General features: G+C 48.8%; 11 protein-coding genes across 11 annotated transcripts; all 11 read right to left on the bottom strand.

The window, feature by feature from the left end:
- Positions 1–279: 279 nt before the first annotated feature.
- On the bottom strand, positions 280–684 carry FTJAE_9427 (mannose-specific lectin; the record flags this gene model as incomplete). The annotated part of the gene is made up of 2 exons (XM_037356347.1): positions 280–433; positions 485–684. The coding sequence occupies 2 exons, from the start codon at positions 682–684 to the stop codon at positions 280–282; spliced, it is 354 nt and encodes a 117-aa protein (XP_037203532.1).
- A 692-nt stretch (positions 685–1,376) lies between these two features.
- Positions 1,377–3,126, bottom strand: FTJAE_9426 (uncharacterized protein; the record flags this gene model as incomplete). Its single annotated transcript, XM_037356346.1, has 8 exons — positions 1,377–1,505; positions 1,569–1,784; positions 1,838–1,968; positions 2,047–2,137; positions 2,199–2,494; positions 2,554–2,741; positions 2,788–2,881; positions 2,952–3,126. 8 exons carry the CDS (start codon positions 3,124–3,126, stop codon positions 1,377–1,379), a joined length of 1,320 nt encoding a protein of 439 aa, XP_037203531.1.
- A 7,220-nt stretch (positions 3,127–10,346) lies between these two features.
- FTJAE_9424 (n-lysine methyltransferase SMYD2) lies at positions 10,347–12,314 on the bottom strand (the record flags this gene model as incomplete). Its single annotated transcript, XM_037356345.1, has 1 exon — positions 10,347–12,314. One exon carries the CDS (start codon positions 12,312–12,314, stop codon positions 10,347–10,349), a length of 1,968 nt encoding a protein of 655 aa, XP_037203530.1.
- A 917-nt stretch (positions 12,315–13,231) lies between these two features.
- On the bottom strand, positions 13,232–15,756 carry FTJAE_9423 (potassium transporter TRK-1; the record flags this gene model as incomplete). Its single annotated transcript, XM_037356344.1, has 9 exons — positions 13,232–13,409; positions 13,464–13,507; positions 13,561–14,275; positions 14,333–14,447; positions 14,505–14,858; positions 15,008–15,292; positions 15,351–15,487; positions 15,535–15,655; positions 15,720–15,756. The coding sequence occupies 9 exons, from the start codon at positions 15,754–15,756 to the stop codon at positions 13,232–13,234; spliced, it is 1,986 nt and encodes a 661-aa protein (XP_037203529.1).
- Positions 15,757–16,874: 1,118 nt separating this feature from the next.
- FTJAE_9422 (TAM domain protein) lies at positions 16,875–18,400 on the bottom strand (the record flags this gene model as incomplete). The annotated part of the gene is made up of 10 exons (XM_037356343.1): positions 16,875–17,029; positions 17,078–17,162; positions 17,207–17,573; positions 17,621–17,686; positions 17,736–17,748; positions 17,797–17,824; positions 17,871–17,937; positions 17,982–18,119; positions 18,169–18,212; positions 18,275–18,400. 10 exons carry the CDS (start codon positions 18,398–18,400, stop codon positions 16,875–16,877), a joined length of 1,089 nt encoding a protein of 362 aa, XP_037203528.1.
- An 883-nt stretch (positions 18,401–19,283) lies between these two features.
- Positions 19,284–20,067, bottom strand: FTJAE_9421 (uncharacterized protein; the record flags this gene model as incomplete). The annotated part of the gene is made up of 2 exons (XM_037356342.1): positions 19,284–19,625; positions 19,717–20,067. The coding sequence occupies 2 exons, from the start codon at positions 20,065–20,067 to the stop codon at positions 19,284–19,286; spliced, it is 693 nt and encodes a 230-aa protein (XP_037203527.1).
- An 814-nt stretch (positions 20,068–20,881) lies between these two features.
- FTJAE_9420 (uncharacterized protein) lies at positions 20,882–21,298 on the bottom strand (the record flags this gene model as incomplete). The annotated part of the gene is made up of 2 exons (XM_037356341.1): positions 20,882–21,189; positions 21,256–21,298. 2 exons carry the CDS (start codon positions 21,296–21,298, stop codon positions 20,882–20,884), a joined length of 351 nt encoding a protein of 116 aa, XP_037203526.1.
- Positions 21,299–21,310: 12 nt separating this feature from the next.
- On the bottom strand, positions 21,311–21,670 carry FTJAE_9419 (uncharacterized protein; the record flags this gene model as incomplete). The annotated part of the gene is made up of 1 exon (XM_037356339.1): positions 21,311–21,670. The coding sequence occupies one exon, from the start codon at positions 21,668–21,670 to the stop codon at positions 21,311–21,313; it is 360 nt and encodes a 119-aa protein (XP_037203525.1).
- Positions 21,671–22,057: 387 nt separating this feature from the next.
- Positions 22,058–23,265, bottom strand: FTJAE_9418 (uncharacterized protein; the record flags this gene model as incomplete). The annotated part of the gene is made up of 2 exons (XM_037356338.1): positions 22,058–23,034; positions 23,079–23,265. The coding sequence occupies 2 exons, from the start codon at positions 23,263–23,265 to the stop codon at positions 22,058–22,060; spliced, it is 1,164 nt and encodes a 387-aa protein (XP_037203524.1).
- Positions 23,266–23,874: 609 nt separating this feature from the next.
- Positions 23,875–25,171, bottom strand: FTJAE_9417 (mRNA 3 end-processing YTH1; the record flags this gene model as incomplete). The annotated part of the gene is made up of 7 exons (XM_037356337.1): positions 23,875–24,081; positions 24,127–24,367; positions 24,416–24,617; positions 24,665–24,750; positions 24,806–24,880; positions 24,928–24,950; positions 24,998–25,171. 7 exons carry the CDS (start codon positions 25,169–25,171, stop codon positions 23,875–23,877), a joined length of 1,008 nt encoding a protein of 335 aa, XP_037203523.1.
- A 289-nt stretch (positions 25,172–25,460) lies between these two features.
- FTJAE_9416 (spore coat SP96 precursor) lies at positions 25,461–26,590 on the bottom strand (the record flags this gene model as incomplete). Its single annotated transcript, XM_037356336.1, has 2 exons — positions 25,461–25,770; positions 25,818–26,590. The coding sequence occupies 2 exons, from the start codon at positions 26,588–26,590 to the stop codon at positions 25,461–25,463; spliced, it is 1,083 nt and encodes a 360-aa protein (XP_037203522.1).
- Positions 26,591–27,047: the final 457 nt, after the last annotated feature.

The raw sequence follows: 27,047 nt of genomic DNA, 5'->3' as shown, positions 1-27,047 counted from the left end.
GGAACAGCCCGATGCGGGGGTCGAACCCGCAACCTTGAGATCGCGTACTCGTAAGAGTCTCACGCTCTACCGATTGAGCTAACCGGGCGTGGCTCTTATAATGATGTCTGATCGATGTGCAAAATGAGGAGTATCCAGCTGAGATTCCGCCACGGTTACATTTACGCATCAGACTGGCTTTAAATGCCACATCGTAGTCAAATCACGAGAGCCCAATAGTAGTCTCATTATTTCTTCCTATCCATTCTTACTTAGAGATGAGAAACCAGCCTGAGATGCTTAAATCTGGTTGGTGCTAGTCGCCCAAACGGCCTCAGCCTCATCATCCTCGCCCTTATACAAGACAACATTTCCGTCGTCCTGCACAACGAGATAGACCTCATCGCCCTGGCCACAAGTATCAGAAGCCCAAACAGCTTCGTCGTCATGGGTACTAGATTAATTGTTACCTCCTGCAATAGCTTCCCATGGGCGAGATACTTACTACAAGACAAAGTTGCCATCTTCTTGAAGATGGATGCCCTTGATGTCGTCGCGCTGGTCTTCTGTGTTCTGCCACACAAATTCACCCTCCCAGTAGATGGCGATCTTGCCGTCTTCTTGCATTCTGAATTCGTTGCTGCCGCTGTCGCTGGTGAGGCTGTCGCCAGGGTACAGCCAGTTGTCGTTGTCGAGTCTGCCCATTTTAAAGGTTGTTGAGAGTAGAGGAATTGGTAGGGAGAGAGAGAAGAAGCGTGTAGAGTGATGATGTGAAGTGTTTTGGATTATCGAAGAACAGAGAACGGCGTCTTTATATACAACTCATCCCTCATCAACCCCGCACTCTCCTTCTCTTTCTCTCTGAGGCTGTGTTCCAGTCCAAGACATGCATATGTGCCAAGATTCAAAGTCGGATGATGAAGTTATCTTCACGAGAGGCCTCACAAGCCTCAGCATCATACAATGCGGAGGAGTCGGCTATCTGATCACTCCCGCCCGCATTTTACCGCCTTGGCCTCCCGCATATTATGGGGTAAATCCTGGCCAAGAACGGAAACGGCATCTTTTCTCCCAGCGGTTATGCACGCCTTGGTCTGGGCGAATTCAACAAGAGGCTTGGGTTACGAGACGATGTCCCTTATTGCGCCACGTCGCCTGCATATTTCAGATCAGCGCCCTCCTTTGGATTTACTGGTAGCTGGAGAGTCTTAGCGCTGACATGTGAGTGGACCGGGATACTCGGCTTGCGCGTACGAAATGTCCAATGCATGGTTGGCTTGGCGCTTACAGACATTGAGAAGCGAATTGCCTCATACATTGATTCAACAGCCTGTGATAACACGATCTGCCTACTGAAGCTATATCGGGGACTCCTGATATGAATGTCATCCTTTGAGCTAAACCTCTGTGGCCTTGCGCTCTAAAAGTAGAATCACAATAACTGCAACGAGAACCAGCGGGATTGAAAGAGCAGCGTAAAGGCCTCCTAAATATGAAGAATGCAGGATCTCGCTATCAAATATCGCCTGTGAAGAGGTCAGTTGATGCTTTGGAAGCTTTTCTCGCATCTTTCATGGGGAAAGTCTTACTGCTAGAAAAGACAATGGAAGAAAGACCGTCGCAATCTCAGCTAATAACTTGATTGTCTTCGAATCCTGGTGCCCGCTTGTAGCGACTTGTACCAATGCCTTTACATCATCATGCGCTCGGATGGATGTAGAAAGGGTTCCATGAACTCCGGTCTGGATTTGTGCTAACGTGGCGTGAAGCCTTTCCTCCCCCCTAGTGGAGAGAATGGTTGACATCTACGTCGATGGTCAGCTTTCTTATGAGACATGCATGGCAAGAGAGAGCTTACAATCTGAGGAATTCTCTCAGCACTCTTTTGCATGGTTTTCACAGCTTTCAAATGATTCCTTATCTCCATGTGCTTGAGCTGAAAAGCACTGGCGACGTCGCAGCTGCTGGAGTTCGTCTTGTTGCTGATCCCTACATGCAGTCTCTTAAGCGTTGACAAAATGTTTATCTGGCTTTTCAAAATCGCCCTAGAAGTTTCTATCGTGTTACATAAGTCACTGGCCTTTGCTACATCTGAGAGCAAGAGACTCGAAGTATTAGAAGACTTTCCATCTACAAATGAGGAAGCCATCTTTTGTTCCTATATGCACAGTTAGTCTTTGCATAGACATTCTGCCACTGAGCCTCATGTGATTACGTACCAGAAATATTAACTTATGTCGCATGAACTCAATGTAGGCGCCCCAATTTCTCGTAGCCATGGACAGTATGACGAGGTGGCCAAGGAGAACGAATGTCGTGCAGCATCCTCCTTCTGTGCTACTACCAGTATCCCAAAACTGCCCAAACCGTGGTTGAAGATATTTGGAGACGCTTATAACAATCCACACGCATTGAGTGGTTAGCATCTGCTGGTAAACCCCTGCTTGACGAAGTGACCATGGATTGCCTCTTCCTCGCCCGTTTAGCTCATAGTAGCGGATGTTATAGGCGATTTCTGGTACATTCTTGCATCAGTCAATGATCTTACACTACCTTTGTCTTCAAAATACTGACCAAAGTCCTCCATGGAGTGAAGCTGCAAATGTACAAAATCTTGGGCTCGCTGGTAGTCACTGATCTTTGCTCCAAATCCGTGGACAATGTCCAAGAATGGCGTAAACACACGGTGCTCGGCCAGAAGCCTTCGAAACGCAGTCTCAGTAATCTCAAGTTGTCCCCAAGAGAATGCAGGTTGTACCCAGCTGTCTAAGTAAGTGTATGTTGCTACGTGGGATGCATATAACCTACAATACCTTGCCCTGCCCTTCAGACGCAACTTCTGACCATCCGCCCCAAAATGTGTTTTCTAATTCCTCGCTGGAAATGAACTGGCACTGTACACCTAGTGAATATCGGTATTAGGTACGGAATATCCAGTTGAGAGCAGCAAGTGACAGATGAAAGGAGCTTACTATCGCCACGACCACCAAGATACATATTCATTCCCCCACCGGCTACTTGGAATAAATCTGGTGAGTTTTGTATGAGCATTTCGTGACACAAGGCCGGGTCTTGTCCCGGGGGCACGTAGCACTTGGCGTCAAGCGGGTACTGAACATAAGACGCGGCTTTTGTAGGATTGCTCATCTTTGTTTAGCCTATTCGGACAAGCCATATAGTTGGTAATGATAAGCAAAGTGATGGTTACACAAAGACGCATAAATATTCAAACCGCGAAACGGGGTCTCGACGGGTATATGGATAAATCAAATGTCAATGTGAATTACATGATGTGATTTACATTGTACACTGCCCCCGTTGGGCACCGAGTGGCTAGGTGATTCTAGACCCTGCAGGACCATTGCCTTATCAGGTCAGTTTCAAGCCTCGTTATGCGGGCACCAGTCACAACAAGATCATTGGTCTCTGCATCAATGAAAACATTTGCTGCCTAACTGCGGGCACCAGTCAGAGGAAGATCGTTGATCTCACTGCATCAATACAATCGTTGGCTACCTAACTGCGGGTACCAGTTGCATGGACTGTTTTGATTGTACAGCACGAATCAAGGCATCTGGCGCCCAACACAATTTCTTTTGATTGGCCTGTGTCTCACATTTGTGTTATCGCTAGCTGTAGACACAAAGCATTTAAGTCGGCTGAGGGAATCGGTTCCGATGTACAATTCTTTACATCTCCTACAGCACTTCAATGTTGACACAGTCAATCTCCAATCGATACATCAAGTTAGAGGCCCTTCGAGGCCTGTTAGAGGGGAGGTTTGGTACAGGCAACTTTAAGATCAGGGTGAATAACTTCACATCACTTGCGAGAGTCTCGCTAGGTGGCTCTACTGACCTTGAATAGGAGGAGGACGAAAGCTATGAGATTTCTGTTCCAAGTCTTCTGTCGGAGGTCAGTCTTTGATGGAGTCCATCAGCGACGTGCTAATAATTCACCAGTCAGAAATCAAGTCCATTCAATCAAAGGACCAGTAAATCCAGCACGCTCTATTGACTTGCAGTTCGCCTGTTTGTCTAGCCCCATATGTATTAATACATAAAGCGATGAATACTCGACATCATGAACACTCTACGAGATGAGATCGAGATTCTGAGGATAAGTAACGAAAATAGCTTAGGCAGAAACTTCGTGCCTGAAGCCAAGTTGTTCATCCTTCTGACCGAGGCCAAGATTCGGGCATGCCTCCGAGAAATGAATATCGCAGATCATGAGAGAGAAGAGCTGGTGCACGCTATTACGCACGGAGCCCGGAGGTGCTTTTCAATTCTACTCCTTCTCAATGGCGGAGAGAGAATTACTGGTTTCTTCAAACATGACCTGATGCAGAAATCCAATCCTGACGATAGATTTCCCTACACTACAGAGCCTCTACAGCGAGCGCTTGGGACTGACATCTCCCCAGCTTTTATCAAAAGATTCATGAATATGCAGTGGTGCTTCATGGTACCAGTCCTGAGATCACAATCTATTCTAAGGGAACTAGACAAATCCACAGTATTACCGTATGTCCGCGAAAAGCTACTCGGTTCTGGAGCCATGGGTGATGCCTATCTCGTTGACCTCCATCCTGAGTGCCACGAACTGCCTATCATCAAGCACCAGGTATTCTCCTCTGATGTTATGAGTAGTGTAGTTGAGGCTGACCTGGTTCCCTGACAGGTGGTTCGGAAGGAGCTCAAACAGAGCGCAGACGAAGATATTCAGTCTTTCATGCGCGAACTCAAGAACGTCGCTCTTCTCGCACATCTCAAGCATCCTAATATCGTCAAGCTCTTCTGCTCCTATGTTCAAGACATGCCTTCAAAGCGCTGCAACTTCATCTTCGAAGTGGCAGAAGGGGGGTCTTTGGCAGGACTCCTTGACGGTCGTTATGAAGGACCACATCTCGAGGCACATCAGGTTCTGTGGGGGCTTGCAGACCTGGCATCAGCCATTGACGCTGTCCATAACTTCGTTTCAGACACATTGGATCTTGAGTTAACTGGTTGCCATCATGATCTGAAGCCCCAAAATATTCTCATCCAAGGCGAGACACTGGTGCTAATCGATTTTGGTCTTTCAACCTTCAGAAACCCCGACGAGGACTCTCTAACATTGTTCAAAGAAACGAGAGGCTCTTATATAGCACCGGAGTGTCAAAGCTCCATTGATGGGCGTGTCAAATCCCACAAGGTGGGTAGAGCCAGTGATATCTGGTCTTTTGGCTGTATTCTGAGTGAAGTCTTGACTTTTCTTATATGTGGCTCTCCCGGTGTCCACCAGTTCCGCAAAAAGCGAGTCATATTATTTACAGAAGGGATCGAATGGTCAAGATTTCACGTTGGGTCAGGGAAGCCTAACCCAGCTGTCAGTGAGTGGCTTCGGTATCTTGAGGAAAAGGGATCCCATGAATCATGGACTGGGCACTTAATCAAGCTCATCCGCTTGATTTTGACATTGGACCCCAAAAAACGACCGAAGTCGGGCGAGGTGCTGCAAGCAATGTCTTGGCTTGCTACAATTGCTCTGTCTGAACATTTGTCCCGTAGTTGGGGGGGGGTTTGCAGCAGCATGCCCTCAAGCAAACTTTGCACGTTGGAGAGCTATCGCTTCACAAGCTGGTCATATACGTTGGCGCAACTACCCAGTACTCTTGATGACCCAGGCATTGATTTCAAGTCGATCCAGAAGACATTGAAAGGAGAGCAGGACATTCTGAACTCCATTCGAGGCTGCGACAACACAACAAGCATTCCTTTGCTACGCGCGATAAGCAAGCTGAATACGTCTCTGGTCCAAGCACTTCCTTTCGAGTACAAAGCTGAGTTTAAAAAGCATCTGGTAGACCAAGTTCTCCAAATATCGGATATGAACGAACTGGGCAATATGTCCACTGCCTTCAAAGAGGGTCCCGAACACGACGTTGGGACTTTGATAGCCATGCAGCGTCTCATAGTCCTTGCCGACCAAGGTAATCTGACAGACCACAAGGCTCTGGTGCTAGAAGAAGCAGCGGTCACAATCCGAGCAGACCTAGGAATTCATTCCCTTGCGAGACTTCAAGGAGACTACAAGGAAGTTATAGTTGAATGGCTCAGATACGATGGATCCTGGGCCGACAAATCAGTTTCTTCGCGACTACTAAAGCGCTTGTCGACAATGGCAAGTTTACTCAGCGACCAGACCATACAAAGTCTTACGGGCACATTGCAGTGCCAAGGATACTTCCATGAACCTGCAAGAAACTGCTTCGGCTTAGTCTATCTAATCCCTACGACTGATCAAACGCCTCGGACGCTTTACCAGCTGATCGACGAGATGGTGCCTGAGAAGAAGAAGCCTCGTTTCAGACCGCCACTAGAATATCGCTTTAGGCTCGCGTCAGATTTGTGTCGATCTGTTCAAGCACTCCACAAGATCAACTGGCTGCACCGAAACATCCACTCCATGAACGTTATTTGCCTTTCACCGCCTGGTGTCAGAGACGCTGAGGCTGCCCAGAACATGCGACTTATTGGCCTCGGTGCTAGCAGGGAGGACACCCACGATTCTTTCACGCAAGGCCATGATGAAGAGGCGCAGCTTCGCAATTACCAACATCCGTCTTATCTTGGTGGAGCACGCTATCGGGCGGAGTTTGATTGCTATTCTTTAGGTATGGTTTTGCTTGAGATAGGTCTATGGTCTACATTAAGTCGGCTAGGGAAGGGGTTCAAAGGCATGGATGACGAGGCTTTCAGACGGAGTATCATTCAAAAGTATGTTCAACAGCTCGAGATGACTATGGGATCCAATTATATGGAAGCTGTGCGCTGGTGCGTTGAGGGTGAACCTGTATCAACTCCTCATCAGGGGTCTCGATCCCAGAGCTTGGAAGAGATGGTCGTGGGCCGCTTGCACATACTCTGAGGCTGATAGATTGCGATCTTTGGTTCTTAGAAGATTCGCGAAAGCAGACATACCATGTTATTTACTCAAACATGCATTCTCATTATCTCTTTGATGGGGAAGTGTAGCGGAGTGACTTTGGCTGGTGGGCATTATCAATCTTTTACCTTGTATCGCTATATATTAAAACGAGTCAATCCTCTCGCTAAGGAGACAAAAAGCCCGTGAACCTTGCTAGCTCTAATTTACAGGGAGGCCAGGAGTGCTCTTCTCGTAATTAAATAGGGCCAGGCTGACAGAATATTAGGCGCCGTGGCGGCGCACAGACAAATGACGTGGCAGTTTCAAGGCCCAACAACTGATCACGAGCGCGTATCTGGTTCAAAGTCTCTCCGAGGAAGACCGTTACAAAGAGCTTCCATCTTCAACCATGAGTCGCACAGACGACTCCTTCAGCTTGAATGACCTTCCCACCACTACACTGTCAGCAGAAGCTCCCGTCTTCGACTGGGACCGCTCGGAGATTCTCTACTGGATCGTCGCCTGGGCTCAGGGTCGGTCTGTGGACTTCTTGCCGGTCACACCACAGAGCGCTCTCCAAAGTTTGGGTATCGGGCTCACGGCTACAATCCAGCAAAGCTATGTCAATCCAAGGATGGAACTAGCTTACAAACCATCTGATCCTCGGAATCTGGCTCGTTTTTGGAAAGAGTTGCAAATTCTGTCCATTCCGAGAATTCGACTCCATCCCTTCATCGCCACCTTGGAAGGCTTGAGCTGGGATGTCGCCGAGGCCGACAATTCGATTTCTCCGATCTTTGTTTTTCATAAGGCCCGCCTCGGAGACCTTGAGACATTTATGGCCTCAGAGCGCGGTGTTTCTATGTTGCCTGCTGAGCGACTCGCTCTCTGCTGCCAGATTGCCATAGCAATGGCTGACCTCGAGGACATGTGTGAGTTTTCAATTTTGACTCCTCGATATTAACACTGCTCTCTCCAAGTTCTTTCCATTCTGACAGCATACCATTAGCTTGTATACATGGTGACTTGAAGCCAAAGAACATTCTTGTTTACGAGGAAGAGGCACACAATGGCGCTTTAGTCATAAGAATCACTGACTTCGGTCACGCCACTGACATGAACTACACCAAAGGGACGAAATGGGATGGCGGTCTGATATATCTTCCTGAGTCAAAGCCATGGTCCATACCTCCGCCCGAATATCATTCCCGAGGGTTCAAATTCCAGGCCGCAGCCAAGGCCATGGTCTATTCTCTGGGAGCCTGTTGTTTGTGGTTGCTCCTCTATAACCTCCCCGATAACCCAAGCGGCAACTTCCCGAGTGGCCGGCGAGATGTGCCGAATGAACCCCTGTTGCACCTGGCCCAGAATCAATTGATCTCTAGGACTTGTCATACACATGAAGCCAGGGCGTCGTTAGCTAAGGTCTTCCATTCTAGCTTAACACTAGATGTCGAGGCTCGGGCTGGTAGTGCAACAACAATCCTGAAGCACCTCCAAGAAGCATTAAGAGCGGAGTTACCCTTCTTCGATACGAACATACCGTTGATATCTGCACACTACACGATTTTCGACAACACTGACATGTATAATGGCTTCATGAACTCGGAAATGACTTTCCCAGCTATCAACGTAAGACTACCAGCTATCTCTGCCATGATTGCTTATTCTATCGTCTAGAGATAACTGACCTATAGCTAAGATATGTACAGCGATGCAGTCTTTGAACGAGGTGGATCCCAAAATCAGAGAAGCACTTTTTAACTGTATACGCGAACGTGAAGTGGCTCGAAGAAGTGTCAGAGATTACCACTGGAACTGCCATTGTATAGAATTGGCGCACTGCTACTATATCGGGTTTGGTACGCGGCGGAGTGAAGCATTGTCGACTGACTGGCTGGAAAAGAGTGGACTTCATTCCATATTTGCTGGCGAGCTTGACGCTCTTCGAAGCCGTCCAAGCCTAGGATACTTGCCCTGGACTTCTTGGTCAAAGCAATCCTCCTCTGACGTCCAAATGACTTCTTACAACGTTTCGTACTATCTCGGAAGGCGACCCCTTCGAAAGGTCATTGAGGTCATGAGGAACGAGCTAAGCGACTGGAAAGCAGCTTTGGGCCCCAAGCACTGGGTCATCAGGAGTCTCCTTTCCACAATCTTTTCCTTGGAAATAGTGAACGAGCAAAGGTCGGCACTTCAAACCGCAATAGAAGCCCACAATCTGAACTCTTGTCAAGATTGGGTCGATCCTCTCGGCCACTCTACGTATATGTTATCCATTGCGTACGACGCTTGCGGTATGGTAGAAGAGGCAGACCAAACAGCGATCAAGTTTTTGCAGATCTTAGATCAGAAGTCCGATCTCACCGATAGAAGAAATACACCACAGTTCTTGACCATGCGTGCTGGAGCAAAATCACTACTCGCAAACGCCTGCGAATCAAAATCAAAGCTCGGCGAGGCGGAAGACCTTAGAAGGGAAAGCTTGAGAGACCTAACAAGGCTTCTCGGAGAGGAACATCCGCTAGCACTGGAGCAAATGGCACTTCTTGCTTCACTGCTAGGCATTCGTGGAAAGAAAAAAGAATCAAGACAATTTTTCGAACGCCTTGAAAGGATCGCGACCTCCTCCTGGTCTTCGAGTCACGGGCTAGCCCTTCTCGCGCAGCGGAATCTTCGCCAGGCCCCAAACGTCTTCTGGTGGTTTTTGCGTCGAAGTCACCCCAGGTTATTTCACAAGGAGGTGATCGAAAGCTATCAGTTTACCGTAGGTAACTACAACAATGGTACGATAAAGGCCATGCAGAATGGTGTTTGGCTTCTGTGCCAGGAGTTCCGCTGGGTTGAAGCCCTCGAGCTCATGGAACACACTCTGAGGCATGCAGCTATCGCATTTCGCTACAACCCAGTCATAATTCAGCACTACCAAAAAAACGCCAAAACCGTCAGATGGATGTGTTTCAATCACGGGAACAAGTTTGCAATATGGTTCTTCAAGCTTCGATTCCGATGGGCTATCGGTCTTCCGATGTCTGTATTGATACGTTTGCATGGTGCCGAGAAGCTTCATAGTCGATACCAGCATGTCTGGGGACCTTTCTATAAGGTCAAAGCACTCTGGGTAGCAAGAGAGCCATACCATTTCGATCCTTTCAAGGACCCAGACTACGCTGAGCAGGGCAATGATGATGCGATAGTGGCGGGCGCCGTAGAAGCTAAAAATTATCCATGGTTTCGATGGTTTAGTGTCAACCAACTTCACCCTGTGACTGAAAGGTAATTGGTGGCTGTACATATGTAATGGAAATGACCTTTTGAAGATAGGATATCTAAAGCGACTTCGTGAGCTAGACTATTTGGAATAGTGTAGTAAGCTTCTTTCAAAAAACACAACTATAACCTGGTAATGGCATGTATTGATATATTGTTTAATAGTCCCCTTTTGGTAAGCACTGCTAACTGGCTGTGGCCGACAGAAGCCACTCGTCTATCGCCGCAAGTGCACGACGAGGTAGCCCCTTATAGCGTTTCTCATCATACGTCTCGTTCAGTGTCTGACGCAGCATCTTTCCCTTTCTCACTGTGATCCTACTTGCACCATGGGGGCTGTTTGCTTCTGCAAAAGTGTTTGCCTTCTCCTCAGTCTGCCGCCTTCGTTTCCTGACATCTTCACTCTCTGCTCCCTCCACAAGGCAAAGCTGACAGCGACATTCAAAATTCCATGTCCTCCGAATGTTTGCCTTTCTTGCTTCATAGTCACTTGATTCATCATAAGCATGAGTGAGCTCTTCACCAGCTGCAATTCTTCTGATGGCGCGAAAGATGATGAGATCACCAACGAAATCCTTCTTTGTGTTGGAGATACACGAATGGTTGATGTACGATGCCCGTATCCAAAGGCCAGTACTGGCGTTGCTGACATCTTCATCCTCTGTTTGCTGACCCAAGCCGAAGGCGTTGCGTTGGATGATATCGTGAACCTGAAACGTGTCGACTACAGGTGAACCGTCGACTTCATGCAACTTTGCCCCAAGTCCACGGTGGTCTCCATGGAGACTGAGGACTTTCTCGACCTGTGGTGGATTGTTGAGAAGCTTCCTCACAACAGCTTTATGCAAACCCGCGGGAAAGACCTTGATGGCAGCGTCTTCTCGAAGATCACAAGCCAATGCCGTGAACGTTTCAGTCTCATGACTCCAGGCTGCACAAAATGCTTTCTCGCACATGATGATCTCGTTTGGTTCGATGTTTCTGGTTGCAAAAAGACCACGGCCAGCTCCAGGGCTGTTTTTTATCTCTGTTGGACCGCAATATGAGGCTGTATCGGGTCTGCCTCCCGTTTTTGGTAGTTTGCTCACGACCTTCCTCATATTGAAAGTGCCCTCGGCCTCCTCTCTCAGTCTTGCATTGACTCTTCGTACATGTAGCTTGGGTTGCTGATCATTTGGTTGCAGTCTCTCTTGCTGCTCAAAGTAGTGTCGAGCCTTGAGGTATTCTCCTTGAGAGTATGCCGCAATACCTGCGCGATTATATGCTTTGGCGTCAAGAGACTTGAGATCTTTAGTCTCACCACAAGTAAGAGAGTTCAAGGCATCCGATATTGCTTCATCGAATCTCTGAAGTTGAATATTGACATGAGCTCGGTTACGGTATAGGTCTTTTCGTACAGAATCGCAACCTCTTTCACTCTCCAAAAGCTTCAGACCCTCCTTATACCAAAAGTAGGCTTGGGCATAGTTCTTCTTCTTGAGAAGTGCGTCGTTTCCCTTGCTCTTGTAATCGCTTGGAGACACGAGATCCGGTCTTCCAGAGTCATGTTCCTTGTCACGCCATGATTCTGGATTTTCGGCGATTGCAGTAATTATTAGGTCTGATGGATGATCTATTCGAATGGTGCATTCCCCCTGGGCGTTGAGCGTATAGTAAGGCTCTTTAATTACCAGGTCAGAAGCTACCTCCAAGGCATTGTCGCCGTACTGCGATGTATGAAGCAAGACCTCCAGCCGCTCCACCTCGTCAGATGACTGGCCTTTGACGACGGTCCAGGAGGATGCCTGAAGTATGCAAACGGGTGAGACACGGCGCAAGGCAAGGAAGAAGCCCCTATGGTGCATTTCCATTCTCAGATCCTTGATGGATATTGGCTGTAGATCTGCAAGTTTGGCTGTACTAGGGGGGTATTGCTTGCCTATGCCGTAAGCCGCCATCGTCTCTCGAGATCTCCTTGGCGCACCAAGACCGAAGGCTGCAGAAGACATCTCTTGCATCAGAGACGTAGAGATAGCTTGCTCGATCAAGGATTTGGGATCTGTAGGTTCCCTCGAATGGCCTGTCTGTTGTTCACGCAGCCTTGCAAGATCTTTGATTGTGCGTTGGATTCGCTCCGACTCTTCAGGAGACATGAAAATGGTGTTGTTCGCCATCGTGGTGAGAACTTAAGTACTTGTGGACCTTGGCGTTCCTTGGATGTAGAAGGAAGGAGTGAGATTATATGCCGACCGTGGTGGGCATGCTGGTAAAGACGAAGACTGGCCCTTTATTAGGTGACCGGAGGATCTAATCCTGTTTGCGATCGACCTCGATCGAGATAGCGTAGTTACAACTATCGAGTGATTCATGCCGGCAAGTTCTGTAAGGTAAGCACTAGATAGCGACTTGTTTCCAAGTGTAACCGGTCCCATGTTATCTCGCGACACAAAGGGGGAAAATGTCCGCGTTCGAAGGGTTGAGTTGCTTAAAGAACTGGACCTTGGGGCGAAGGGTTTTCACCGATCGATCCTGAACCAGCCAGAAACCCGAGAATCCGAGGTATCCACCGAAACGAAGTTTTGAATGAAAGGAATCTCAAGCTGATCCTCGCTTTGATAAGCTCTTTGTTCTATGACTCTGAAGGATCAGGTCTGACTGTGCCGGCGGAAATGGACCAATGGCAAAGCTCCTTTTCCGAGCGCGCGAATGAACACGCTGGATGTTCAATGAAACGAAACCTCTGTTCGATCCCTCGACTCCGGTCCTGAAATGGCAATTAACTAGAGCAAGTCGTATGGTCTCCATAATGCATTTATTATATCCCAGTATTTTCTCCGTACTTGGTTTGTTCCTCATCATGGGAACGGTACTACTTCAAGCTTTCTCCAAGGTCTTGATCCGAATTTCACCGACATCACCAATTGTGTTTGATGAGATATTGCGCCATTTTCTATTTACCATTGCCTCGCAATAAGAGAGTCCTATACAAAAAGGAGAGTCGTATCGTTAGAATAGCCCCTAGAAGGATGTCGCCTAAATCCTGGACAGCAACGACTGCCTACTAGAGTCTCTATATCCTGTCAACTACCATTCAGTTCTCGGCAATCTGCCCGGTGGGGAGCATTATGGCACGATCGAGCGCGTATGGTAGTCCACGGTGACGTCCTCGAATCATCATCAGACAAATGACTGCTTTTCCAAAGGTTCCAAACATGCCACATAGTGAAGTGCTCACTGTTGGGTACCCAAGACTCAGCCCAACATTTCCGCTGGCCAGAGGGTTAGCTCGTGTCTCATACCGATCCCACCAACGCAACACTTACTATGCAGAAGTAACTTCAAATAGGACCGAAAATACCGAGAAAGCCTAAGATTCACGTCAGATCATATACTTGCTATGATACTTAGAAGTGCACTTACAGGATCATTGACATCCGCTATCCTTGTCGACTCAGAAATACAGATACAAAAAGTACCCAAGAAGATATACCAAAGGTCGAAGCCAAGCTGGTTCTTCATATGCGTCAAGAGATAAGTCTTGCTGTGCTTCTCGTCCAGAGACTTCTCTTCTTCCCAAAGACCAAGGGACTTCTCCTCATAAGCATTTGACGCACGAATACTGATCGCGATGGGGAAAACAGCGATGTACATCATGATCAACAAGCTAAGCTGCACAGCCGGGCTGACGTTTGCAAGATTGAAGCTAGCGGTACCAGTATGGCGTGCTGAAGCAGCCTGAAAGATGGCGGCTGGGATGCGCTGAGAAAGCGGAAGAGAAGCAACTTCGGGATTGGAGAGGTCGAGAACTATTATGAGAAGGATGTCGATGAAGTTGAGAGCGAAGATGATACCGAAGAGGATCCACGTGGGACCGCTAGGGAAGAGCAACGTGTAGCATCGACGGGGATAGGTGAGCAAGAATGCGAGGGACTCTTGTGTAGGTGAGGTCTTTGGTACAAGCTTTGACATGATCCAGATGCTCAGGCGCAGAAAGACGGGATAGAGCGTGTTCCCGGCGAATGCGAGGAAGCTCATCAGGATCATGGGCCACTTGGCAGTACGGAATGAGATCATGGAGTCCGGCGTGAGAGTAAAACCCAAGTTATCATACATTGTCTGAGCGGAGTAGATGCCCCTGTGTGAAGTGAATCTGGTCAGCTGATTCGTAACGTACAGGTCTCTGGATACTTACCACCACGTCTTATCCTGTGCGCTTGACTGTAAGATATCCGCGTATTGCTTATCAGCAGTATGGATCCAGCCGACGAGACAAACCGCACCAAAGATATGAAGACCAAAGAAGTAAACTGTAGACAGTTTTAGCCGTCATGCACCTCTTGCCGACTCGAAACGCGAGAACTTACCCACGACGATCTTTAGCAACAGCTTCAGACTTCTATACTCGATACCACCGAGGATCTCTCGATCATGGGATGTGAGGTTCTTGAACTGCGAGTTCCGTCCGAGCGTAGCTTGGTGCGAGAGGAAAGGGACGTCGTTGATGGCAGGCTGTCGGTTTGAGTCTGAAGACATGGGCCGTGGCTGAGGCGCGGTCTGTGATCCCAGAACCAGGAAGGAGGCTGCTACGCCCGCAACCCGATCCATGGAGCGCGAGGCTGTGACTTTTAGACCATCATCGCTGCTGAAGCGTCGACGGCGACGCATGGAGGAGCTTCCATCATTCTGATTTCTGTTGGGTACAGGTTTGATTGCATCGTCTATGGCCGATCAGTAAAAGAGCAGATGCTTTACGGTAGAGTTCCTCACCATCATCACTGTCTTCCGGATGCCGCACCGCTCTGGGAGCGATTGGATACCCTTGGCCGATCTATCAGTACTCATCTCAGGCGTTTCAGAGTAAACTCACCGCGATCGCGAGCTCGTGGTCCGGGGATATAGAGTGTATCGTCATCCTTGTGTCTTTCGGTGGAAGGATCAAAAGTGATTGTCATGGTGCGGGCCACTCGCCTGTCTTCACTAGGTATTGTCGCATCCTCTTCGATGTGGTCATCTGTCGCTTTAGCCTTGCCATTTGGCTCATCAGTCGCTTCAGCAGAGTTTTCAGTTGCATCCGCAAGGGCCTTCGGCTCATGGTGAGCACTTTCAACGTCGACATCGGTTATGCCTGTGCTGTTGCCGAGCATTTGAGGAGCTGCAGATTTCTGTGATAAGCCTGGGATGACGATTGGGTTGATTTGCAGATTACTCACCAAGACGCTTCAAATGTCTCTTGAACCAAAAGAGACGCACGATAACTACCACGATATTTATGAAGCCTAAGTTGGTCAAAATAGGAATGAAGTAAATGTACAGCTGCTGATATGTCTTGAGGTCCTTGACGTCGATACTACCAAACAAGTCAGAAATCGTCACGGTGAAGAGTGCATGACGCACGTGTTCAAGCCAGACTCCGTGGACGCACTGGCACCAAAGAACCAAGCATCGATGGCGGGCATGTTTCCGTAAGGGTACAGAATAGGGATAGCTATCAAGCCCATTAAGATGATATACGCATCTACGGCAAATCAGAGATTAGCTATCACATGGTAGAGACTGCACGCGGAAGTGGGTAGCATCACAGTGTAGTGTGAGAAAGTTGATCGGAGGGCGCAGCATGTTGGGCGAGATGAGTGACGAAAGCCACAGTCGTTGTACGGAATAAGGTTACGGTTAAAAAGGTGAGAAGGGAAGGAAAAGCGATCTAGACAATTTATACTGAGCAATTTGTTGCCCTGCCCCCTTCGGCATGCCTGAAACAGTCATACTACTAGACAAAGAAAAGTCAAGTGCTGTGGGGTCACGCAAGATGTATTTATGATATGCCGATGCAGCAAGTAGAAGCTTCTGGTATGCATTCCGAGGCTGTTGGGATATGTTACACCTTTGCAGCCAATATCACCATCAACGCAAGCGTATGGACGCAGAACAACGCAGGTTGACACTCATGAACACTCTGTTCAGAATGAATACATATGGAACAAAAACTCAAGTCAAAAGGGAGGCCTCAAATTGAGATGACATGGTCTGCGGGCGTTGAGATCATAGTTAATGGAGGATCAAAAAGCTTGATTCTGTTTAGCACCAACCGGAGGTCAAGACCGCCCTCCCCGTCTTGGCCTTATTTCTCGGGGCGTCGGACTCGCCTCCGTCGTTCGGTAGCCAATCGCTGGTTGGATGTGGTGGGTCCTCAGCAGCGACGGGATTGAGGCATTTACTCTCTTATTTAATCGAACGCGGCAAGTATTCTACGGAGATGGTATCTCTGGTTTTTTGTTTTTACGAACTAACTTATCATTTTGCGGCTCATTGGGGTTTCCAAAACATCGCTTCATGTATCTCATCTCGGTGCATACCCTGCACCTCCATGTGAGGCCAAGAACTTGCTTTGAAGTCTCGTGGGACCTCTTTTTCTTTGAGTACATGGATGGAAGCATGTGAAATTTGGTGAGTAGTGAGCGAGAAAGGGCTTGAAGAATTTTAGATGCTGTTGGATATGTTGCACTTCGTCTTTCTTTCCATGTTAGAGTATACAAGAGATCTTATTTCTTGGTGCAATTTTTGATCCTGACGGAGGAGAGGAAGATCCAATACAGTGAGGCAGATGCAATGCAATTCAATCTCTAGAAAAAACTACTCATACGTATGCTATAGACGTTATCCGATTCTCATTTCATGCTCAAACACAAATGGCCTCCCACAAATGATCCCTTCTATAACAGTTCGTAAAGAACGCCTCAAGAAGCCTCTGCCTTGCGACCGTAGACGTAGCGAACAGTCATGTAAGCATGGACCTTTTTGTTTCTGAGGAACTTGCGCATCTCCATGAGGAAGACTTGATACTCGTCCTCAGGCCACTGAAGGATGGTCTTCCAGAGGAGGAGGGTGTAGCCTGGAGTTTGTCAGTATGAGAGAGGGAGGGGGAAATCTGGAGATGTACCTTCGAGATCGTTCTCGAGAGTCGCCTTGACGTAGTTACCCACCGAACGGAGTTCAGGGTCACGCGCCCAACCACCAATAGGGAACTAAACCATCAGCCTTGCCTCGCAATCTTCGGACTTTAACTCACCTTGTACTCGATACTCTTTATGTCAGTGAACCCAGCAGCCTGGATGCCCTTCTCCTGCAAATCACCCTCCTGCACGAAGAACGGGCTTCCAAGAGCAGCGCCACCCTCAGTGAAGAGCTTCGCCCAGAGCTTCAAGCAGTCAAGATCATCAGTGGTTCCGTCATCACTGCGGATGTGGACGTCTGCCTCGGCGGATTGGATCCATCCGTCGGGGGCACAGCAGCGGTAAGCTTCCTTGAAGAGGGATGTCCAGTCTTTGATGGCGCCGAAGAGATAGCGGATGTGGATGAAGTCAAAGGTGTTGTTGTCCCATGTCCAGCGGAGGGTGGCGTCGTCGATCTCGAACTTGACGTTGGGGGGGACCCAGCTGGGGATGGTGAGTGAGATGATAGCAGAGGGAAGGGGACGGCGTACCTGGGTTGGATGGGTGAGAGGTCAGAGCCGATGACCTCAGCCTCAGGGTATTCGTCTGCAAAATCACTGAATGGTGGGTGAGTCATCATCATGATGGAGGGTTGAGATGTCTTACATTGCCCAGATGCCTGTACCTGGTTAGCCTAGTCAATGCACGATATGCATGCGAGTCTCACCTGTCCCGGTTCCTACATCCAGTACTTTCTAATGGATGTGAGCACGTCATAAGACTAATGATCCATGCACTCACCTGCACGTTGTCCTTGATAGGCGCAAGGAAGAGCTTTCCACTAAGAAGCTGCGTCAAAGCGTGATGGCTACAGATTGTTAGCGGGGTCGGTCTCCAAAGGGTGTCACAAACTTGATGTCAATGGACGCAGACTGCTGTTCGTCGTTGGGAGTAAAGTACTCAGTAGGATGTCTATCACTGTGAAACGTTCGGCCCTGAATAGTGCGGTACTCAAGGATGCTGGAGGTGATGGAAGCAGTGGAGCTCGCCCTGCAGAGCGGTCAGCAACGGTGAGGTAGTATCAGCAAGGGTCCCATACGCATCATCACCAACAGCCGAGTCGGTCTCACTCTCATCACCATCCTTACAGGCATTAGTAACTGTCCGGAATACGTATCTCTATACGAGAAATGCGTCAAACTCACCTGTGGATCAGCAGCGGGAACTAACTCAGCCTGCGGCGCTGGAGCTGACTCAACGGCCGACGCTAGATCGGACCGAGCCGTAGCAGGAGGAGCAGCAGCAGGAGGAGAAGAGGGCTGTTCGGACATTCTGCAGTGCGTGACTAACAATATCTGCAAGGGCTGGGTTATGTCTCTGCTGCGTGTCTTTCTGCGTGTGAGGGTGGAATTCGATGTCGACCAACAGCGAAAAAGGGGGATTGAGGGGAACTCTTCGGGCAAGCGAGACGCGTTTGGTGATACGATAAAGAAACTGGTTTTGGTGGGGCTGGCATGCGGTTTAGAACGAATGCGGTTTGGGCTTGTTTGCTTCTGGGGAGCCAATGGAATTGTCGATGGGCAGTGCAGTCAGCTGATGTTGGACACTCGATAAAGGGAGTAACTGAAAAGAACAAGAAAGAAGACGATGTCGAGATCATTTGAGAAATTTGAAAAAGTTCGAGATCATACAGGCCTTTAGAAACAACACGCATGAAAAAGGCACGCTCACCAATCTTATCGCTTATCTCTCAGACCAGCCAATCAGCAAGCAGCAGACCACTCTAGCCATGACCATACCAGACCAGGACCAGGTCCCAAGTCGAACATATCAAAATCCATTGTTAGGCATTCAAAACAATCATTAACCCTAAGGTAAAAAAGGCCACTGGTCACGTTTTCACAAGTCTTGTTACTACAATTGAATTGGGAGACTAGTTCTGCTTCTGCATGTATTAAAAGTCCGTCTACGACCCTGACTTGGTCGGTATCTATCCTTCTGAACCAAGTTACGGATCTGATTCCGAGTTTGCCAATTGTTGACGTTTGTTTGTCCACCAGAGGTAAGGTGCCTGAGTGTGTCGGACGAGAGTAGCGTTCCCTTTAACCCCAGCATAGTTTGTCTGATGCAGCTGGATATGGTAGTTCGAACCACTTCGGGTGAGAGCCGTAGGCTTCCCAGAGACATCCTCAAGTTGGCTCCTGACCTGCCTCTTCAGATTTCCCCGGCTTGGACAATCTGCTCATAAAGAGCATCGCCGAGCGTCTCCTTCAGTGGCTGAAGCCACTTACCCTCCCCATTGTCCTCCACGATCTGCTGGAGCTTGACAATTTCCAAGATTGTCGTAAAGACGATCCCGGCGTTTCTTTGGCTATCCAGGAAAGTTTGCAAATGTGCGAGGACCTCTTGGAGCTTCGCAAGTCCCATGTGCCTAGGGATAGCTTCACTGTTCGCGTCGGTTGCAAGTCCGTCGAGGGTCTTGTCCGCCTCGACAAGCGTCTTCCGAAAATCTTCAATGACTTGGTACGTTAATTCGTTAGCAGTGTCTTCGTTCATCTGATATTGCCACCAGTACTCACCAGGGCATTCGCTGGTATCGCTGACCCCAACAACCCGGGCCATCATGGAGGGTGCCTAACCCCCCCACGTCATGCTCCGGGCGGAGCAGGATACTCATGTCCTGGGTCACATCCCGCTGCAAGTCCACAATTTCTTTAAGATCGCCGACCACCTCTCGGTAGGCGTCGTTGATAGCATCCAGCACTTGAAAAGCATTTGTCTCGTCTTCGCTTCCAAGCGCTTCTAGGGTGGTGAGACACTCCTCCCACGCCTCGTGAGTGAGGTCGCCCCGAGCCTTGACTTCTCCGATTATGCCCTCGAGATAGGCGCGCGGTAGGGGGATGTCTGGCCGGTCCTCGATGTTTAGGGGCCGCTGAGGCTTATGCTTACCGCAAATGATTGTAAGGAAGTTGCCCGAAAGGCCGTGGAGAAAGTCCATCTTGACTGTTTGTTAGATATTCCGAGTGTCGGGTAGCGGTATGTAAATATAACGGTCAAAAAGAAACAGAAGGAAAAGTTTAAAGGGTTGATGAGATGTAGAAGTTGTGAAAAATAAGCGAAGTAGAATGCAGCACTAACTTTTAGTTACTACGGTAAAGATGGTGGGTCAGGAACAGCAGAGTGAATAGGGCTAATTACTATACCCCAAGTCTAAGATCAATATCATGATTGTGTATCTGAATTTATTATTTTTCTTCACGTAAATAGTTATGCTTTACTTTATTATGTAGTCTTGTAGTGTCTGTTGAGCTTGGAGACTTGTCTTGGAGTTATATGAATGAATTAATGTACTTCTGGTTGTTTATACTTGACGTAGTTGGTGACTGTCGCGCATCGAAATATGATGGTCTGAACTTGGCTTTGATCTCAGCTCTCATATTCGTCCTGAACCGATTGCGATAGTATTTGGCTTTTATTTCTTATGAGTCTGCCCTCATCATTGTTGACATAAAAGGGGATAAATCCTCCGCGCACAGCCAGGAGCCAAGGCATCATTCTTTGTGTATAAAACTTCTCATCCCCCCAGAAAACAAGAAAAATACAGGACAGCAGGCACCAGTCTCATCCCAGACGATGGAGCAATCATATCACCACCAGTACCAAGAAAGTATCCGCCCGCAGCAACAGAGCTACAAGTTGAAACAAGAAACGATTAGCAAAATGAGCTGCGCAACAGGGTTTGAGGTGCTTACATCTTCTTCCAAGGCCCCCGGCAGCGCACCGACTGTTGTGTCGAGATGCGGTACCACCGATCAGGCAGCTCCAGCCTCCAAGACTTGCTCATAAAGAGCCTCGCCAAGGGAATCCTTCAGAGGCTGGAGCCACTTCCCCTCGCCCTGCTCTTCCACAAAGCGTTGCATCTGAATGATCTCTAAGATCATCAGAAACACGACTACTGTGTTATTCTGCCCTTCAAAAAACTTCTGCAGCTGTGGGAGTGCTTCCTTCAAAAGCTTGTCGATGCCGGTGAACCGTTCCACGGGTTCACCACTTTCGCTGGTGGCATGTCCGAACAGGACATTTCGCGCTTTAGCCAGATCAGTGGAAAATGCGTCGATCACTAAGTAAGTCAATTAGTTAGCAGAGGGTTCTATTGTCTTGTCGTTCCACCAGTATCCGTACTCACCCGGGAAGTCATTGGGGTCGTCAACTCCGACGATCCGGCACATGACGGCTGGTGCCTAACCCAGCACGTCTGCCTCGGGTCGAAGGAGAACACTGGCGTCTTCTCCCGCATCGCTTTGAAGTTGCGAAAACTCCTTCAGGTCCAGGATCACCTCGTTGTACGCTTCCTCTGCCGCGTCGAGGACAGCGAACACATTCACCTCACCCTCCTGTTCTTCGAGTTCCTCCAGCTTTAGCTGGCAAGTATCCCACGCCTTGTGGGTGTATGACCTTCTATTGCGAAGCACGTCGATCGTGTTCTCCAGCTGTGCAGAAGGAATCGCGATATCGGGGCGATCTTCAACAACGAGAGGGCGTTGCGGGTTGTAGTCCGCGCACAACACTGAGTGCAAGATGATCCCAGCTTGGAAAGGCATATTGTGCTTGTTGGCTTGAGAGATATTAGAAAAAGAACGACGAAATATTCGAGAAGGACTTACTTGACTACTAGAAAACGTGAAAAGGAGGTGGTGGAGGTTACAAAAAGACGAGAGAGGTGGGATGCAGCACTGACTTTTTATTACTGAACATGGTGGGGCATGAATAGCCAGATAAATGGGCCTAAGTATCTGCCAGTGACATCAGTTCCTCCTGAAATGTCACAGTGCTAAAGATGGGAGCAGCCCATGCACCTGTCAAGGTAAAGGTGACTCTAAACATTCCTTTCACTTCATTCTTGTTCATTCTGTAGCTGACATGTTCAAGAAAACCTTCCAGCACAACGCCCATGACTAGATCCCCCAGGCTTCTGTTTTTGATCATGCTCATGTCATGAACAGAAAGGCCCAAATAGCTGCCAGAAACATCCATACACCACATATCGCTGCAACACCATATCCTAGTATCTTGGCACCGAACAAAACATCTTTGAACATTCCAACCAAGAAGGATGATAACACTAGACACCCAAATACAAAGAATCCGATGTTGATCATAAACAGCAGCTTTCCTCTAAAGACTACTCTGTACATGGAACTTCTAACACTAAGTTTGCTGTCTACCTCATTCACAAAAGCCATGAGATTCAGCAGGATTATGAGAATTAGAACAATAGCCGCAAGTAGTACCACCACGCCGAAGAAATCGTACAGCAGTGTACCGAGATCTTTGAATCTTGTTTGCATACTGAGAACTCCAGCGGCAAGAGACAAGGGCAGGAATATTGTGGCCAGGAGTGTGAGTTGCTGAACGCTCTTTGTCTGATTGATGTCCCGGGCTAGTTCGAGGTACTTGAGTTCGTGATCTAGTTGATCTGAGAAGTTCTGGATCATTTCGCTCGCCTCTCGGCAGAGTCCTCGCAGTTCCGTGTCAATGGCCATGAACTTATTCGCATGAGATGTCGAGTCGACAACAGGAGACGACGATCTCACTACGTCGATCAGGGATTCAGTAGTACTGATTAGCTTGCGGGCCATTTCTGCAAGATCTCGATACTCGTTGGATCGCTTGGTAATGGACTTGAGATTCCATTGCCAGAGCTCTGCTGAACCGGAATCCGTGTCTGCGTCTTTCGTACGTTCTTTCTCGTATGATTCCAAAGCTGTAAGAAATTCGAAAAACAGTCTCAGGCATGCGTGATGGAACTGTAGAAGAATGAGTTTCTTCCAGTTATCTTTGGATCGAACGGAGATGTAAGATGTATCTAATAGCTTTAATTCTGCCATGATATGCTTTGCGGAGTGGAAATCTGGCAGATTGTGGCTAAAGACCTTTCGAGCATAAGTGTTACACTCGATTACCACTGATAGTGTTAATATCTAACCACTAAGCTTGACAGGGACTTACCGCGCTTGCCCTGGTCGTCTTCGCGAACATTGATGTATCTCCTGACCTTCACGGGGACTGTAGTCTCATATATGGTGACGTGATGCCTTGCGTTCGAGTTGGCTTGTTCCCATTGGGCAGAGAGCTGCATCAACCCCGTGGCAAGAGGAAAAGTGTCCACGGAGCCATGGTAGCCTTCTTCTATCATCTCAAGTCGTATGTTGTTATTGGACTGCGGAGTATCGCCGTGGGTCGCCTCTCCTGCATTATCACGGGGCTCCCCATCGCCCCAAGAATATTGCCAACGGGACTCCCCCTCTAGTGTAATGTACGAGCCTCCATTGAACCGCCCTTCGTGGGGACCAAGGCGGATGCTGTCCTTCTACCTCTTCCTGTCAATGAGTGCTTCTCTTTCTTGCACATAAGTTGTTTTGAAGACGAAGGAGGCCATAGAGGCATAAGCCAAGGCGATGGATATTGAATTAACAAGAAGTTCCATCGTTTCCTATCGTATCGTTTGGTTATTCTTCTGGTGTTCTCAGACAAAATCCTGGTGCGGGGTTTTCGGCGCTGCATGAGGCTGAAAGATGCCAAGAACTTCAACCAATGGAATCGTCATTCAGGAGGCCCTGCAATTATCTGTAATTCTTCCTTGCTCAAAGATGCTGCAGCAGCTCCACATCGCATTGTAATGAGACTTGGCTGAAGTCCCCTGCCAGGATCACCCCTAAAAGCACGAGTGGCAACAAACCAGCATCACAAGAGAACTCTTTCCAAGGCTTCTATTTAGCAACTACCTCTTTAAAGTTTCAATTCTCTACTCTTCAGCCTTCTGTCCCATCCAGAAGTAGTACTTCTCATAAGAATGAATATTGACATTATTCAGATCCTTTCTCGCATCAGCTAGGAAGACCTCTATCTCTTCAGGCCCCAGGATCTTGCGCAGGGGCTTGGCTGCCATGGCACCAAACATGTCGCTGACAGCGGTCTTGAGGTACAATCCAATGAGGCGAAGCTTCTTGTCCTACCAAGGGTCAGCTTGTCCAGATCAACTTGCTGGGGTGCTCACCTTTGCCCATGTTCCGATGGGGACTTTGAGGACCTTGCAGGATACGTTGGTGAAGCCAGCTTTCTCAAGAGGTTCTCGCAAGTTCTCACCTGCGCGGAACTTCATGCCGAAGCTGGCTACGGCTTGCTCAGCGGTGTCAAAGAACTTGGCAAGAGGGGCGTCGGGGGCTAGAGAGCCGTCGTCGCAGTTGGCGCGGGCATCGAGTTCTTGGATTTCAATCCAAGCACCAGGTTTCATGTGACTGTTACGTGTGAGATGAGAATGCAGATTGGGAGAGGGGTGAAACTACTCGTGCGCTTGACGAAGAACCTTGACCTCGTCTTTCAACCAGGGGCTGATGCAACGCATGTGCACAAAGTCAAAGTCACCGCCGTGCATCCATTCGTCCTCGATGTCGTCGACAAGAAACTTGAGATTCGGGGGAACCCATGAGGGCTGGATGGGACTTAGATCGACTCCTACTACAGATGCGCTGGGAAATTTGTCGGCGACTGGGAAGGTGAGTCTTGGGGCCTTGCGAAAGAGCGGTCTGACTTACCGTCGATGGCCCAGATACCAGTTCCGGTTGCGAGATCAATAATCTTCTGGGGGTTTTCAACAATAGGTGAGAAGAACAGGTTGCCACTTGAAATGCACGTCAGTGTCTTGATCGCAGCGTAATCCAACGAGTTGTTTGTACTTGGTGAGCTCCAACATCATGGCGTGCTTCATATCGTCGCGGTTCTGCTCTGCATCGTCATTGGGGATCGGATACCTGTCCAAATCAGCCATCCACCGCAACCAGCCCTTCAGGTTCCTCACGTTCCATGACGATATTGATGATACTATCCAAAATCAGCATATTTCTCAGACGCCAAGGCGTCTTACTCACCCGTCTTCCATTCTCAAAAGCATGCTGATAAATACTCGTGTTCAAACTCGTCGAACTTGACGACAAGGTCGCCGAGTCGAAATCCGACGTCTCAAACTCATCCTCCTCCTCCGCCCGCTCATGCGCGGCAATAGGTTCAATCGGTTCCTGGGTCGTAGTCACTGGTTCCGCCATGATTTAAAGAATTGAAGTTTTTAGCGTTGCTACCCGAATGTTCCGCGGCGGGAAGCGTGGTAGTTAGTGTTGAGCAAAGGTGGACTCGGGTGATTTTCAAGCCCCGCATCCATCGCGCGGAAAATGGCGCAGGACCCTTGAGACTCTTAGCACAGTGGGACTTGTGATGCATTCAGGCTGATTAAGGAACGTGATTGCATTTTTATTTCGGAAGCTCATTATCTATCCTCTACTCTAGGTATCAAACATAAGAAACATTGCATTGCAAAAGAAAGAGTGCAAATCATAATCAGGCATACTCGATAGTGAAAGTCATGCTCTGCCCAGGAACGCATCTTGTTCCTGGCGCAACAGCCATCGCGACTGACCAAGTACCTGAAGCGCATCGCTGGAAGGCCGTTCCTGTCTTGATGCAGTTCCAGTAACCCTCGGGCGTGCAAGCTGTACCTGGGGTGATGACACCGGCGGCGGGCTTGGTTGGCGCAGGCTTGACTGATGTAGTCGTGCTTGTCTTGCGGATTGTTGACTTGAGGGTCGTCTTGGCCGTCGTCTTCTTGGTGGTTGAAGGAGAAGGAACAGTGATGAAAACACCGCCGGGGCTGTGAAACATGTTAGCGAGATCAAGCAAAGAGAGAAGGCGACTTACGCTGTAGACTTCACTGGTGCCTTGGTCGTAGTCGGCTTCTTTGTAGTGGTTATCTTTGTTGGAGAAGAAGAACCAGAGCCGGAGGGAATATAGGGTACTGGTAAAGCAGCACACTGGCCGACCGGCGGTCCAGTGTTGGTCGAAGTGAGGTCAACATTAGGTCCCGGCTTAGGAAACATGAGGTCCACCATCTCGGTAGTTTTGCATCCATTTCCGACGTTTGCGACAAACATAGCAGGCCGATTCTTGAGTGCTGTCTTTACTGTTCCACTTCCAGCCGTGACCGTGATAGCCGCGCAGTTCATGTACATCTCGCGGTTTCCAATCCTGTTAAACCAAGTCCAAGCGAAAATAGCCTCTCCAGTTGGTGTATCAGCCGGAAGAGTGAACTGAAAGTTCGAAGTCGGCGCCTTGGGGCAGTTTCCAATCCACGATTGGAGAACGACCCAAGTCTTGCCGCGATCAAAAGAGAGTGAGACCTGACAGCTGCCGCCGCCGTGATCAGCACCGCCAGCGATGCTGATACTGTACGACTTTCCAGCCTGCCACGTAGCGGTCGGTGCACCAGCAGCGGTGCCGTAAAGAGAGTTGTATCCCTTGCAGGGGAAGTTGCTTCCGTCGGCGTTCAGAGGCGAGGTCATGCTGTAGTCGATGTCCTGTCCGGCGTAGGGGTTGTATTTACTCTTGAAGGGGGCGGGATATGTCATCTCCATGTGGGCTTGGGCTAGACCAGCTAGACCGAGCGCTGTAGCGAAGGCGTTGAAGAGCTTCATGATGAGAAGGAGAGTTTTGGTGTTTGAAGGGGGGAGAGAAGGAAAGGGAAAAAGCCAAGAGGCTGTTGTTATGTATGTAGAAGAATGTGTGATGAGAATGAGTCAATGGGAAAACGGTGAGGCTTTCGATTAGTTTTATACATTTTTGAGGACGTGCAATATTGGTTTTGACGTGCCAAGGTTGAGAGGTCAGTCGAGAACTAGGGAGGATTGCGGGTTCGTGTTAGTGCGGCGGGCTAGAACGTGCTCCCTCCAAGGGATGTGAAGGGGAGACAAAACCAGCCTCAACACCAGCTGCAACAAATCTTCAGTGTGCATCACTGTCGTACAGTGAGCTATTCAGTGAGTAATTCAGTGGGAGCACAAGTTTCAGAGTGGTTGGGAACTGGTCATATGCTGCGTGATTGAGACACGGTGATGGGCGAGTTTGCATCACGGGGGATGAAGGGATAAGACT

Source organism: Fusarium tjaetaba (genome assembly GCF_013396195.1).
Source record: "Fusarium tjaetaba strain NRRL 66243 chromosome Unknown NRRL66243_c0000213, whole genome shotgun sequence".
Taxonomy (NCBI): domain Eukaryota; kingdom Fungi; phylum Ascomycota; class Sordariomycetes; order Hypocreales; family Nectriaceae; genus Fusarium; species Fusarium tjaetaba.
The sequence above is the reverse complement of the archived record's forward strand: the minus strand, read 5'-3'. Positions and strand labels throughout refer to the sequence as shown.